Below are 13,068 nucleotides of genomic sequence, written 5' to 3'. Positions count from 1 at the left end.
ATGATCAAATATTTGTAGGACACATTAATAAGCTTGGAAGAATGAGAAAAATAAAACTACAAAGTAAACCAGGAATTTTTTTTAAAAAATCAGTTTACAGGGCAAAGGTTAGTAAATAAACTCACACATATTTTCTCTTATGCCTGGTCAGGCCTTCTAGAAGCTTCTCACTGAGAGTCATTCAAGTATCTGAATTGTGAAAAGGTTATCAATTCCCTACATCTAGTGATGATGCAAGAATTACTTACAAAGGACCGTCTACCACAGGTACAGAAAGTATCCTTTTAAGAGTTTCATTTGTTTTTTCTTTTTTGAAAACAGGGTAGAAAAACAGTTTGTCACTTTTTGTTCTGCCCAATTTTCCTATTTACTTCAATATTCAGAACAGATGATTTGTAACTCAAGAGAGTTCCCGCCACCATGGCTGTGAACACTTTTCACACCATCACAAGTAAATGGTACTCTCATCATCTACCTTTCTAGAGAACAATTTAGCATTGTTTATGCACAGCCTTCTAAGTGTGCATAACACCTGTGGTAATCTACTAGCAGCAGACACAAAGTTGTATGTAGGGCTTCCCTGGTGGTGCAGTGGTTGAGAGTCTGCCTGCCGATGCTGGGGACATGGGTTCGTGCCCCGGTCCAGGAAGATCCCACATGGGACCCCCCCGACCCAAAAAAAAAAAAAAAAAAAAAAAAAAGTTGTATGTAAACAGGATGCTCACTACATCAGGGTGAGTGCAAACCAAAAAGTCAGAGGCAAACAGGTCAACAGTGGGAGAAGGGTTAAATTACCATAGTGGCACAAAATGAAAAATTATATAGTAATTTTATAAGTGTTCTTATGGTATATTTAATGATATATTCATGATAATGATAAATCGACAAATTTTTATCATAATTTTATAAATGTATGCATAAAATTCATAGACATATGGACCAAAGACTAAAAAGAGATAAACCCACATGGCAACGGTAATTAGCTCTGGGTAGTGAGATTACAGTCGATTTTGTTTTCTTCTTTAGGTTCTACTACATTTTCTGCAGTAAATAGTAATTTCTCTTATTTAAAAGGAATGGCATGGGCCTCTTTTGGTGACTGAATTTCAACAACAAAAAAATATCACCATATAGAGGCGTCAATCCCCCAAAAAGAACAGGTGCAGTTCTTTCTCCCTGTCCAGCAGGAAGCAGTAAGCCTGGTATTTGTTCCTGGGTCCCTTCCTCTTCCACTCATTCTAGCCCATTAACAACCAAGCACTTGAAAAAAACACAATTAGCAATACTAAGATTGGTAAACCTGCCCCTAAAACACACACCTATATACAAATATTTGTACTTTTCTTTAAGTAAAAATAAAACAATGGCCATTGTGTCGAAACCCCTAAGGAAGGCCAGTATCACAGCCGTACATGAGCCGGGTCTTCTTCCTACTGCCCAGCCTCTTTCTATGTCCCCTCCTCACTGCTCACTGCGTTCAGCACTGCTGGCCTTCCTTCTCCTCCCGCGTCTCCCCATGACCCCTCACACCTCAGGGAAACTGAACTACAAAGTTCTTCCTGCAGAGGTTCACACAGCACACTCCTTGTCACTGAGGGCTCAGCTGGAACATCACCTCCTCAGAGAGGCCCTCCCTGACTTCCCTCCCAGAAAATGGTGTCTGGCTCCACTCCCTGCACACTTCCTCTTGCAAGACACTCTATCAACATCATCCTGTGTAATGCTCTTAAGAGCGCTCACACTATCCAAAATAATTGTTTCCTTGTTTACTGCCTGCCCTGAGCATCAGCTTTAGCATTTATAAACTCCATGAACTTGACAAAATCACTCAACACACTAAGTCTCATTTGAGAATAACCCAGGGTTATAAGTCACTAAGTGTCTGGCCTATAATAAATGTTCACTATAATGATATACTGTTTTAATTAAAAAAAATATAACCTTACCTTCTAAATGACAATTCACTGTATATTACTGAGTGGCCATAGATACATTTTAAAGATTATAGGACAAGACAGAAAAGATGCAGAATGGTTAGAGGCCTTAGCACCTGAGGATCAATATCTCACTGAGTTTGCTGGGTTTTCTCTCTGCCTCATACATCCCAGATTGGGTGCTGGATAATCCAGGAGCCAAAGAGCACACAAACACAAATACACAGGAAAAATCAGCTCTCTCAAGCCAAAGGATCAGGAAAGGGGCGGCGTGGAAAGACCAAAAACATTAAGACAATAGCTACTCTACTCTAGCCGAACACCACGGAAAGACAATGGCCCCTTCAGCAAAGGGCAAGAGGAGAGACTAGCCTCCTACCCTCACGTGACCGTAACAAGGCACCCCAACACTCTTCCCTGCCAGGGAAATAGAAAGGACCGAGAGAGAGCTGGGACTTTCATCCCAACCCAGCAATATCAAGGCCCCCTGGCCCCAACCATGCTATCAGTAGAGATACTGATGGGACACCTGGACCTCCACCCATTTATAGCAGTAATCATGTTTCCCTCCTTCTTTCTGCTGGGATGACATCAGAGGAGCCAAGTGGGAAGCCTTCACCTTTACCACCTTCCACCAGGAATGGGGCGCCCACCCCTACCCAACCAGTGTCAGTGGAGGAATAATGAGGAGCCCTCCCCCCCACCAGCCAGGGGGGCATAAGAAGAAGCCCAGTGGAAAGCCTGGATTCCCACCCTTGCCCAGCAGTAAGGAGGGGCTCTACCACACCCCTGGGGTGTCAAGAGAAGTCTACAGGGGAACCTGGACTTTCACCCCAACCTGGAAGGAGCAGAGAGCATCACCATCCTTCCTCTGCCAGTTCGGTGTCAGAGGAGGCCTACTAAAAGAGAAGATTTAAATAAAATCCAGAGCCTTAAAACATAACACCCAAAATATACAATGGATATAGAGCTTCTGTTAAACAAGTTGACAGAGTCCTGGAGCTCTGTTTCACAACAATGTGAATCTACTTAACACTCCTAACTGTACACTTAAGAATGGTTAACAAGGCTTCCCTGGTGGCGCAGTAGTTGAGAGTCCGCCTGCCGATGCAGGGGACACAGGTTTGTGCCCTGGTCTGGGAAGATCCCACATGCCGCGGAGCAGCTGGGCCCGTGAGCCATGACCGCGGAGCCTGCGCGTCCGGAGCCTGTGCTCCGCAACGGGAGAGGCCACGGCAGTGAGAGGCCCGCATACCAAAAAAAAAAAATGGTTAACAGTAAATTTTATGTTTTGAGCCACAATTTAAAGAAAATTTTTAAGTGCCAATATTAGTTAAAATCGAAAGATTATTTCTCATTTAATACATGTAATCATTCAATCATTTATTTAAGATACATGGAACATTAAACATTATAAAACAATTACAAAATCATATTAATTAGTGCATATTATTTTACTACCTTTGTGAAATATCTTAAACTCAATAAATCCGAGAAAAATAAAACTCTCAGCCTCTCTTACCACAATTTACATAGCAAAACTACTCAAGTGGTACTTTTTCTAATACAATGACTTGGAAAATTTAATAGCAAAAAATTAGACACAGACTATACTTTCTCTGAGGCTCAAATTTCTTCACAGAATTAAATCAGATTAATTAAAGGCAAAAAATGGACTGCTTTCTATTTTGACTTTCAAGATCAAGTTTATTATGTAAGCCTGACAATTATTAATTACTGAAATTTTTAGTTTTATAAAAAACCAAATTCAACGTGTTGCATTTCATGCAGGAGAAACGTGGCAAACACTATATTTACGTGGCCCCATTCCACACTTCCTAGCAGTGTTACCTTCACCATGTTGTACAAAACTCCAATTTGACAGTTATCTCCCCTCAGAAAAAGGGTAATTGGTCCAATAAGTATAAAGTATACTGCATACTACATTACCCTCATGAAGATTCATAATATACATGAGCACACGAAAAAGTGGAAAAGGTTGTACAACTGAAAATATGTCTGACTCATTGCTTTCCAAATGTGTATATAACCATGGTCCACATTTTTCACCTGTTAACATCTCACTGAACACTAATGTTCAAGGGCAGGGCTTCTCCAACCATAAACTTCCAACAAATCCTCAAGAGACCTCATTAAAATGTCAATTCTGATTCAGCAGGTGTGGGTGGGGCCTGAGGGTCTGTGTATCCAACACGCTCCCAGGTGATGCAATGTTTCTGGTCCAGGGACCACTCCTTAGCGGGCACTAGAGAAGACACTTTGAGGAAAGCTACTACAGAGACTTCTTTGCAGCTATGTAGTTTTCTGATACGAATTGAATACTTACAAACTCTACACTCCATAAAATAAAGGAATATCAAACGATTGGAAGGAGACTAAGTTAAAAACAAGAGAAAGGGAGCTCTGAAGGTTATGTGTACTGGCAGGGTATTAGGACAAGGAAAGGAATAAAAATGAATCAGGGTAAACAGAGAATATAAAGGGACCACTCCTTAAGGCAGGCAAGGGATATGGGAAAAGAGATGAGGGCTGACGACAAGGAGGCATAAGAAATATTAGCACGTAGGAAGGACTCATAAATTTTCTAACTTTTCATAAAATGGGACAAGCAGGCAGAGCCACTTACCAGATTTCTATTTTAATCACTAAAAGACTTTATAACATCTTCAGATGAATGGCCTGTGGTACAGAGGTTTGGCAAAGTTCAAAAGGGCCCCTTGAGATGAAAAATAAATTCTACAGAGATACATTGCTTATTGAGCCACTAAAATTGTAGGAGAACACAACAATTTTTAAAGTAGAGTAATAGGTCAAACCTTTTCTTGGATTAGCCTCTGAAGATGAATCCCACAGGACAGCATAGCACTGAATAAGGTCAACATGTACTGCTGGACTCTGCAGATGGCAGAGGCCAGGGAGTTTATGACTGAGGTCAGTCCCACCTTCTCAATAACATTCTGGAAGGCAGTAGGAGAATGGCGAGTGATTCTACACAAGGCCTGCAGGGACAGGAGAACAGATCCATCAGACTACTCCAAGCCCATGAACCAGTCCCCCGAAAGAGAACAAATACTTCTGTGGAAAGGAGTAGAAGGTGTTTACCTTGCTCCTTCATTACTTACCTTGGCATAAGAAATTTGGGCAATTTCAACACATGTAAAATTAAAACAATAATCCAGCTACCAATAAATACTTAAGTTGCTGTAAAACATTAGAATCTCTTACAATGGTCCTATGCATTATGAGTTAACTAAAATGAGAAAATAATTCATGAGTCTACACAGAATAATTTTAATAAAAAACATTAGATAAGTGTTCTTTGTGCAGACACTAAGCTAAGGGTTGAAAAATAGTCATAAAAGTAAGTATTTGTTTATTGTTTAGTATGTGAAAAACATGATCTGAGAATATCTGAAGACTACCTCATTTAATCCTTCCAAATAACATACATGAAAGGTATTATTATTAACCCCATTTTATAGGTGATAAAACTAAGGCACAGAATATTTAAGTAACTTGCTCAAAGGCATATAGCTAGTAAATGGCAAAGCTAGAATTCAAACCAAGGTAATCAGACCCCTGAGCTACTCCTCAACTGCTCATAGACTATCAAAGGTGAAACTTAAAATTAATAAACTAATAGAATTTAATGTGTTGTAATAGAAATTGACTCAATTATGCTTGGAAAAGCAGGAAAAGCAAGTCAACAAAAGCTACATAAGGAAAATGATAATTGAGTCAGTTTTTGAAGGTGAGTGGGAAAGTAAGGTGAAAAACTAAGTAAAGAAAATTCTAGCCAGAGAGAAGAGGACAAGTATTCACATGGAGACACAAAGAGCAGAGCAGGTTCTCGGAAGGGAAATTTGTCTGATGCATCTCTCAGGTGAAGGACAGAGAGAGTAGTAAAGAAGGGAAAATGATGACCCATCTACTGAAGAGACTGTCTTTTCCCCACTGTATATTCTTACCTCCTTTGTTGAAGACTGATTGACCATAGGTGCATAGGTTTATTTCCAGGCTCTCTATTCTGTTCCACTGATCTATGTGTCTGTTTTTGTGCCAGTACCATACTGTTTTTTTTGTTTTGTTTTGTTTTTGTGGTACGCGGGCCTCTCACTGTTGTGGCCTCTCCCGTTGCGGAGCACAGGCTCCGGATGCACAGGCTCAGCAGCCATGGCTCACGGGCCCAGCTGCTCCGCAGCATGCGGGATCTTCTCGGACTGGGGCACAAACCCGTGTCCCCTGCATCAGCAGGCGGACTCTCAACCACTGTGCCACCAGGGAAGCCCACCATACTGCTTTGATTACTGTAGCTTTGTAGTATAGTTTGAAGCCTGGGAGTGTGGTGCCACCAGCTTCATTCCTTTTTCTCAAGATTGCTTTGGCAATTAGGGAGCTTTTGTGGTTCCACACGAATTTTAGGATTATTTGTTCTAATTCTGTGAAAAATGTTGTATTTTGATAGGAATTGCATTAAATCTAATAGATTGCTTTAGACAGTATGGTCATTTTGATATTAATTCTTCCAATCCAAGAGCATAGGATACCTTTCCATTTCTTTGAATCATCTTCAATTTCCTTCATCAGTGTTTACAGTTTTCAGAGAATAGGTCCTTCACCTCCGTGGTTAAGTTTATTCCTAGGTATTTTAATATTTAGTATTTTGCTGTGATTTTATTTTTTAATTTGAATTTTTTGGCCACATGACATGCAGGATCTTAGGTCCCCAACCAAGGATCAAACCTGCATCCGCTGCAGTGGAAGCATGGAGACTCAACCACTAGACCACCAAGGAAGTCCCTTGATGTGATTTTTTTTTTTAATTTCTCTTTCTGATAGTTCATTATTAGTGTATAGAGAAGCAACAAATTTCTGTATATTAATCTTGTATCCTGAATCTTTATTGAGTTCACTTATTACTTCTAATAGTTTTTTGGTGAAGACTTTAGGTTTTTCTATGTAAAGTATCATGTTATCTGCAAATAGCGGCAATTTACTTCTTCCCTTCCAACTTAGATGATGCCTTTTATTTATTTTTCTTGCCTGATTGCTATGGCTAGGACCTCCAATACAGTGTTAAATAGAGGTGGTGAGAGTGAACATCCTTGTCTTATTTCTGAATTTAGAGGAAAAGCTTTCAGCTTTTCACCACTGAGTATAATGGTAGTGTGGGTTTGTCATAAATGGCCTTTACAATGTTGAGATATGTTCCCTCTATACCCACCTTAATGAAAGTTTTTAGCATGAAGGGATGTTGAATTTTGTCAAATGCTTTTTCTGCATCTACTGGAGATTATCATGTGATTTTTATTCTTCCTTTTGTTAATGTAGTGCACCTTACTGATTGATTTGCAAATGTTGAACCATCCCTGCATCCCTAGAATAAATCCAACTTGATTATGGTGTATGATCCTTTTTTCATTCTGTTGGATTTGTTCTGCGAATACTTTGTTGAGAATTTCTGCACCTATATTCATCAAAGGTATTGGCCTGTTATTTTTTGTAGTGTCTTTGTCTGATTTTGCTATCAGGCTAATGGTGGCCTCACACCTGTCAGAATGTTTATCATCAAAAGGTCTACAGGGACTTCCCTGGTGGCACAGTGATTAAGAATCCGCCTGCCAATGCAGGGGACACACATTCGAGCCCTGGGCCGGGAAGATCCCACGTGCCATGGGGCAACTAAGCCCATGTGCCACAAATGCTGAGCCTGCACTCTAGAGCCCTCAGGCCACAACTACTGAGCCTGCGTGCCACAAATACTGAAGCCCGCGCACCCTAGAGCCCATGCTCCGCAACAAGAGAAGCCACCGCGATGAGAAGGCCGCACACCACAACAAAGAGTAGGCCCCACTCGCCACAACTAGAGAAAGCCTGTGCGTAGCAACGAAGACCCAACGCAGCCAAAGAAATAATTTTTTTTAAATGTCTACAAATAACCAAAGTTGGAGAAGATGCGGAGAAAAGGGAATCCTCGTACACTATTGGTGGAAATGTAAACTGGTGCATTCGCTATGGATGTTCCTCAGAACTCTAAAAATAGAACTACCACATGACCCAGGAACTCCACTCTGGGTATATATCTAGAAAAAAATGAGAACACTAATTCGAAAACATAGATGCACCCCAATGTTCACAGCAGCACTATTTACAATACCCAAGATATGAAAGAAACCTAAACAACAGATGAGTGGATAAAGAATATGTAGTACATAGGTACACAACGGAATACTACTCGGCCATAAAAAAGAAGGAAACTCTGCCATTTGCAGCAATGTGGATGGACCTAGAGAATATTATGCTTAGTGAAATAAATCAGACAAAGACAAATACTGTATGATATGACTTACATGTGGAATTTTTAAAAGTAATACAAACAAATGTGTATATGGAAACAGAAACAGACTCACAGATACTGAAAACAAACTAGTGGTTACCAGAGGAGAGAGAAAAAGGGGAAGGGGCAAGTCATGGGTATGGGATTAAGAGATACAAACTTATGTATAAAATAGATAAGCAATAAGGATAGAGAATACAGCACAGGAAATGATAGCATTATCTTGTAATAGCATTTAATGGAGTATAATCTGTAAAAATACTGAATCACTATGCTGTACACCTAAAACTAATATAATATTGTAAATCAATTATATTTCAATTAAGAAAACAGATTTACTTCATTATTTCAGTCAGTATTATTTCAAAGATTATTCAATCCCTGGATTAAAAAAAATAAGAGCAGTCTAAATGGAGCCCCTAAAGATCATGCCACAATTAGAATTTTTCAAGGATATTTAGGGGTCTCCCTTAAACTGGCTTCGAGACAGTGAACAGTAAGTCTCATTAGCACTGTAACAATTCTGAGAGGCTTTCACAGTAAAACTGACTTCCTATTGATATAAAATCCCTATGCAATCATAATGCGGATGTTTCTTGATACAAGACTTGTCCAGACTGCTTCTAAGTGTATTCAAAGCAATATGAGGGCAACTGGAAGTTCTCCTCTTCAGAAAGCTGCTCAAAAGCCTAACCTATCTTCCATTTTGAAAAGCTCCTGCAGGAAATAACTTTTAACCCATCACTTCTGGATATCAAACACAGTTGAAAGCTCACAGAAGCTTAAGAGCACATGAGGGCTTGTATTTTCCAAATCAAATCTCAAGATAGACCTTCAGTGATTACGTTTTGAAATATTTACTTACTAAAACAGAGCTTGAGACTACATTTTAAAACTGGAAAGAACACTTTCAGTTCAAAATTCACTTCAAAATTTGCCTCCAAAAGGACATTGTGTTACCTCCAGAATCTGTGACCACCTATTTATTAAAAGCAATGCCTAAGAAAGAGATTAATTCAAAACTGAAGGCGGCAAATCTGTTAGAAACATGAACACAATCACCACGGAATAAGTCTAAGAACCATTTCTCTTCTGTCTTTTGAATGATTTTTTCATGTCATATGAAAATTACATTGGGAACTTTTTCAAACTAGACACATTCTCATCTGACCTCTGAGATCTTAAGACACATCAGAACAGGGGCAGGGGGTGGAGAGAGAGGAGGAAGCAGTCAGTGCTGTTGAAAAGCTCCCCTCCAACCCCAGTGAGAACCACTGCCCCAAAAAACTCTTCACTTTGTCACCTTTCCTCTCAGCACTTCAGTAATTATAATTAGCCCAGTAACCTCCCTCATAGGAGCCATTCTACTCAATCTAACTCTAAAGGCTTCTCTCGTTCGCACTGTGGCTCATACAGAGATTCCCTGTAACCCTAATAATTCTAGGAACCCTTTTATGCATTCAATACACTTCCCAAGTCAGGTCCGCTCCCTTCAACAACTAATCCCTAAGCCATGGATGCCACCACTCCCGAGCGGGAAGGATTAATTAGCCATCTTTCACTCCAAGCCAGGCCAGTGTTTTTCAAGAGCTCCAAGGTCTAGGGCAGTGGTTCTCGAACTTCAGCAGGCATTAGAAGCGCCTGGAGGCTTGTTAGAATGCAGATTACTGGGCCTCTCCCCGCAGAGATTCTGAGTCAGCAGGTCTGGGTCAGGGTCCAGAAACCTGTGTTTCTAACAAGTTCCCAGGTGATGTTAATGCTGCTCATCTGCATCACACTGGTACTGGGGGACTCTATGGGGCCAAGAGATGACCAGGAGAAATGGGTCAGAAAATCAGTGACACAGGCAGTAGGCACAGACTGTTAACACGCGGAACAAGGAGCAAGGTGGTGACTCAGCACTGATGACACCATCCTCCAGCCTTGCTCTTGCATCCATCAAGTCAACGGATATCCACCAGGCACCTACCACACGTGCTCAGGAGGGAAAAACGGCAACAGGGTCCCTACCTTCCTAGAACTGACCTCCTAACAGGATGTATGATGATGTGCATACATAGGTTGCATAAATACAGCTGTGTTGACTGCTATGAGAGAAAACACAAAGAGACACGAGGGGCAAGAAACATCCTGATGAAAGAGGTAACATTTAAGCTGAGAACTAAAAGATGAAGAATCGGCCATGTGAAAAGCTGGAGGAAGGCATCCTGGGCACAGGGAGTAGCAAGGGGAAAAGTCTTGAGGCCGAAAAGTGCTTGGAAATTCTTGAAAATATCAGAATATGTGTGTCATTGAAGCACAGTAAGTGAGGGAATGAGTGTTAGGAGATGTGACAAAAAAGGTAGGCAGAGGCAAAAATCACCCAACATCTTGAAAGTCATGTGAAGAATTCTGATCTTTATCACTAAATGGGTACGTTAACCTCCAGAGCACATTCCTGAGAGGTTGTTATCGGAAAAGGAACCAAAAGAGAAGCTCAGCTCTCTAAGGCGTGCTGGGAAAAATTCAACTGCCATCCCTCTAGGAATCTGTGTAAACTGTCTTCAGGATGCGTATTTTCAGTTTCTATATCCTCAATCTTTAATGAATCTTTTTTCTTAAGATTATGATGTTAGAATAACTTTGTTTTAGGATCCCCAAACAATGATCTCATACTGCATTCCCCATTCTATTATTAGCAGGACCTTTGTGGCCTTGTATCCCAAGTAAAGAAGAACGTTTAATGTTATCAACCTCCTGCCCTCCACTCATGACGTGAGATAAGAGGCTCCATATCAACCTCTGTAGGAAAAGTCCAAACCTGCAACCAAAGACCTGGCTTCAAACTGATAGAAAGATGAACAAAACACAGTCCTGGCTTTCCAGGAGTTTACAATCTATAAGGGATTATAGTAAAATAAGCTAGCATAACTAATTTACTCCATAAAATGTGCTAACTGCTTTAAACATTAAATTTTATCCTAAAACTCAAAGCACTTGCCAATTCTTAACATCTACCTAGTACTCTGTAGTGTTTATCTAGTATTATCATCCTTTAAAAAAAAATTTTAAGATGTTGAAAAGTTTTAGCAGAGCAGTAAGAAGAGGAGATGTGATTTTATGACGTTCACCCTGTATGGAAAATGGAACTAGTGGAGCAGCAAACTGGCCGTGGGAGACCAGTTAAGACCGCTCCACTGGTCTCGGTGAGAGATGGTGGTGGCCTGGATTATGGAGGCAGCAGCAGAGCTGCAGAGAGAGGCAGACAGGTCTGAGCAGTATCTATGAATTAGAATCAGAGGACAGGTCGACTGGCTGGATGTAAACAGCAAAGGGGAAGGAATTAGGGAAGATAAAGCATCAAAAATGATACCTAGCCCTTTTTTTCCCTTAGTCTATCTTCCCTTACCTTCCCCTCCCAAGGGCAATACATCAGATTCTGAGGAAAGAGGTCAGAGGGGAATGGCAGCACTGAGCACAAGTGGCTCAGGACACAGAGTGGCAGTGACACGGGAGAGAGAGAATGACATAGAGGCAGCGGCCAGAGTGGATGGAGTCTGTTACGCTGAATGAATAAATTAACTGATTGGACAGATCGGTAAATATACTGAGAATAACTGAAACCAGGTTTCTGTATGAGATTAGATTTACAAACACAGAAAATGGGAAGGCTAAAAAGAATCCTAAGTATGGGATTAAAATTGGAAGTATCAATACGAATGCATGAGTTTTGTTCCAAATACACACAATGATAGATATAAGAACAATTCTATATGCATGCGTATTATGAGAACATATATTTTTTTCTAGCTCTGAATACTAAGAAGGCCTGAAAACAATAACACCCCATAGCAATACGCACAGCACTCAGATCGTGGTTTCTAAATACCAAAGGTCCCTTGGAGAAATGACTGGTTCCAGGGCTGACAGAGCAAGTACAAAAGTAGCCCAGAAACTGCATGGTGTCAGAAAGTAAGGAAGTGATCAATGATAGAAATAGGTCAATGGGAGCTTCCCTGGTGGCACAGTGGTTAAAAATCCACATGCCGGGCTTCCCTGGTGGCGCAGTGGTGGAGAGTCTGCCTGCTGATGCAGGGGACACGGGTTCGTGCCCCGGTCCGGGAAGATCCCACATGCCGCGGGGCGGCTGGGCCTGTGAGCCATGGCCGCTAAAATCCACCTGCCAATGAAGAGAACACGGCTTCGAGCCTTGGTCCAGGAAGATCTCACATGCCGCAGAGCAACTAAGCCCGTGTGCCACAACTGCTGAGCCTGTACACCACAACTACTGAAGCCTGTGTGCCCAGAGCCCATGCTCCACAACAAGAGAAGCCACCTCAATAAGAAGCCTGCGCACCGCAATGAAGAGTAGCCCCTGCTGGCTGCAACTAGAGAAACCCCACGTGCAGCAACGATGACCCAATGCAGCAAAAATAAAATAAATAAATTTATTTTTTTTTAAAAAAAGAAATAGGTCAATGGGACGCAAAAGCCAGCTTGTAGGGCTTCTAGGATGATCTGAGCATCCAAACAATAAATAATAATAGTGGTAATAGTAGTATCACATTACAATTCATTGAATAAAATAGGTATCCATAGGGCTTCCCTGGTGGCGCAGTGGTTGAGAGTCCGCCTGCCGATGCAGGGGACACGGGTTCGTGCCCCGGTCCAGGAAGATCCCACATGCCGCGGAGCGGCTGGGCCTGTGAGCCATGGCCGCTGAGCCTGTGCGTCCGGAGCCTGTTCTCCGCAACGGGAGAGGCCACAACAGTGAGAGGCCCGCGTACCGCAAAAAAA

General features: G+C 41.4%; 1 protein-coding gene across 1 annotated transcript in view; it reads right to left on the bottom strand.

Annotated features, from left to right (window-relative positions):
- Positions 1–4,708: 4,708 nt before the first annotated feature.
- ULK4 (unc-51 like kinase 4) overlaps positions 4,709–13,068 on the bottom strand; it is a 114,603-nt gene continuing 106,243 nt past the window's right edge. Inside the window, 1 exon segment of the mRNA XM_007472126.1 lies at positions 4,709–4,954. Within this exon segment, the coding sequence (XP_007472188.1) occupies positions 4,709–4,954 (246 nt within the window).

This window comes from Lipotes vexillifer, unplaced genomic scaffold (genome assembly GCF_000442215.2).
Source record: "Lipotes vexillifer unplaced genomic scaffold, Lipotes_vexillifer_v1.1 scaffold820, whole genome shotgun sequence".
Taxonomy (NCBI): Eukaryota; Metazoa; Chordata; class Mammalia; order Artiodactyla; family Lipotidae; genus Lipotes; species Lipotes vexillifer.
Note: the sequence above shows the minus strand (reverse complement) of the source record. Positions and strands in the feature narration are given on the sequence as shown.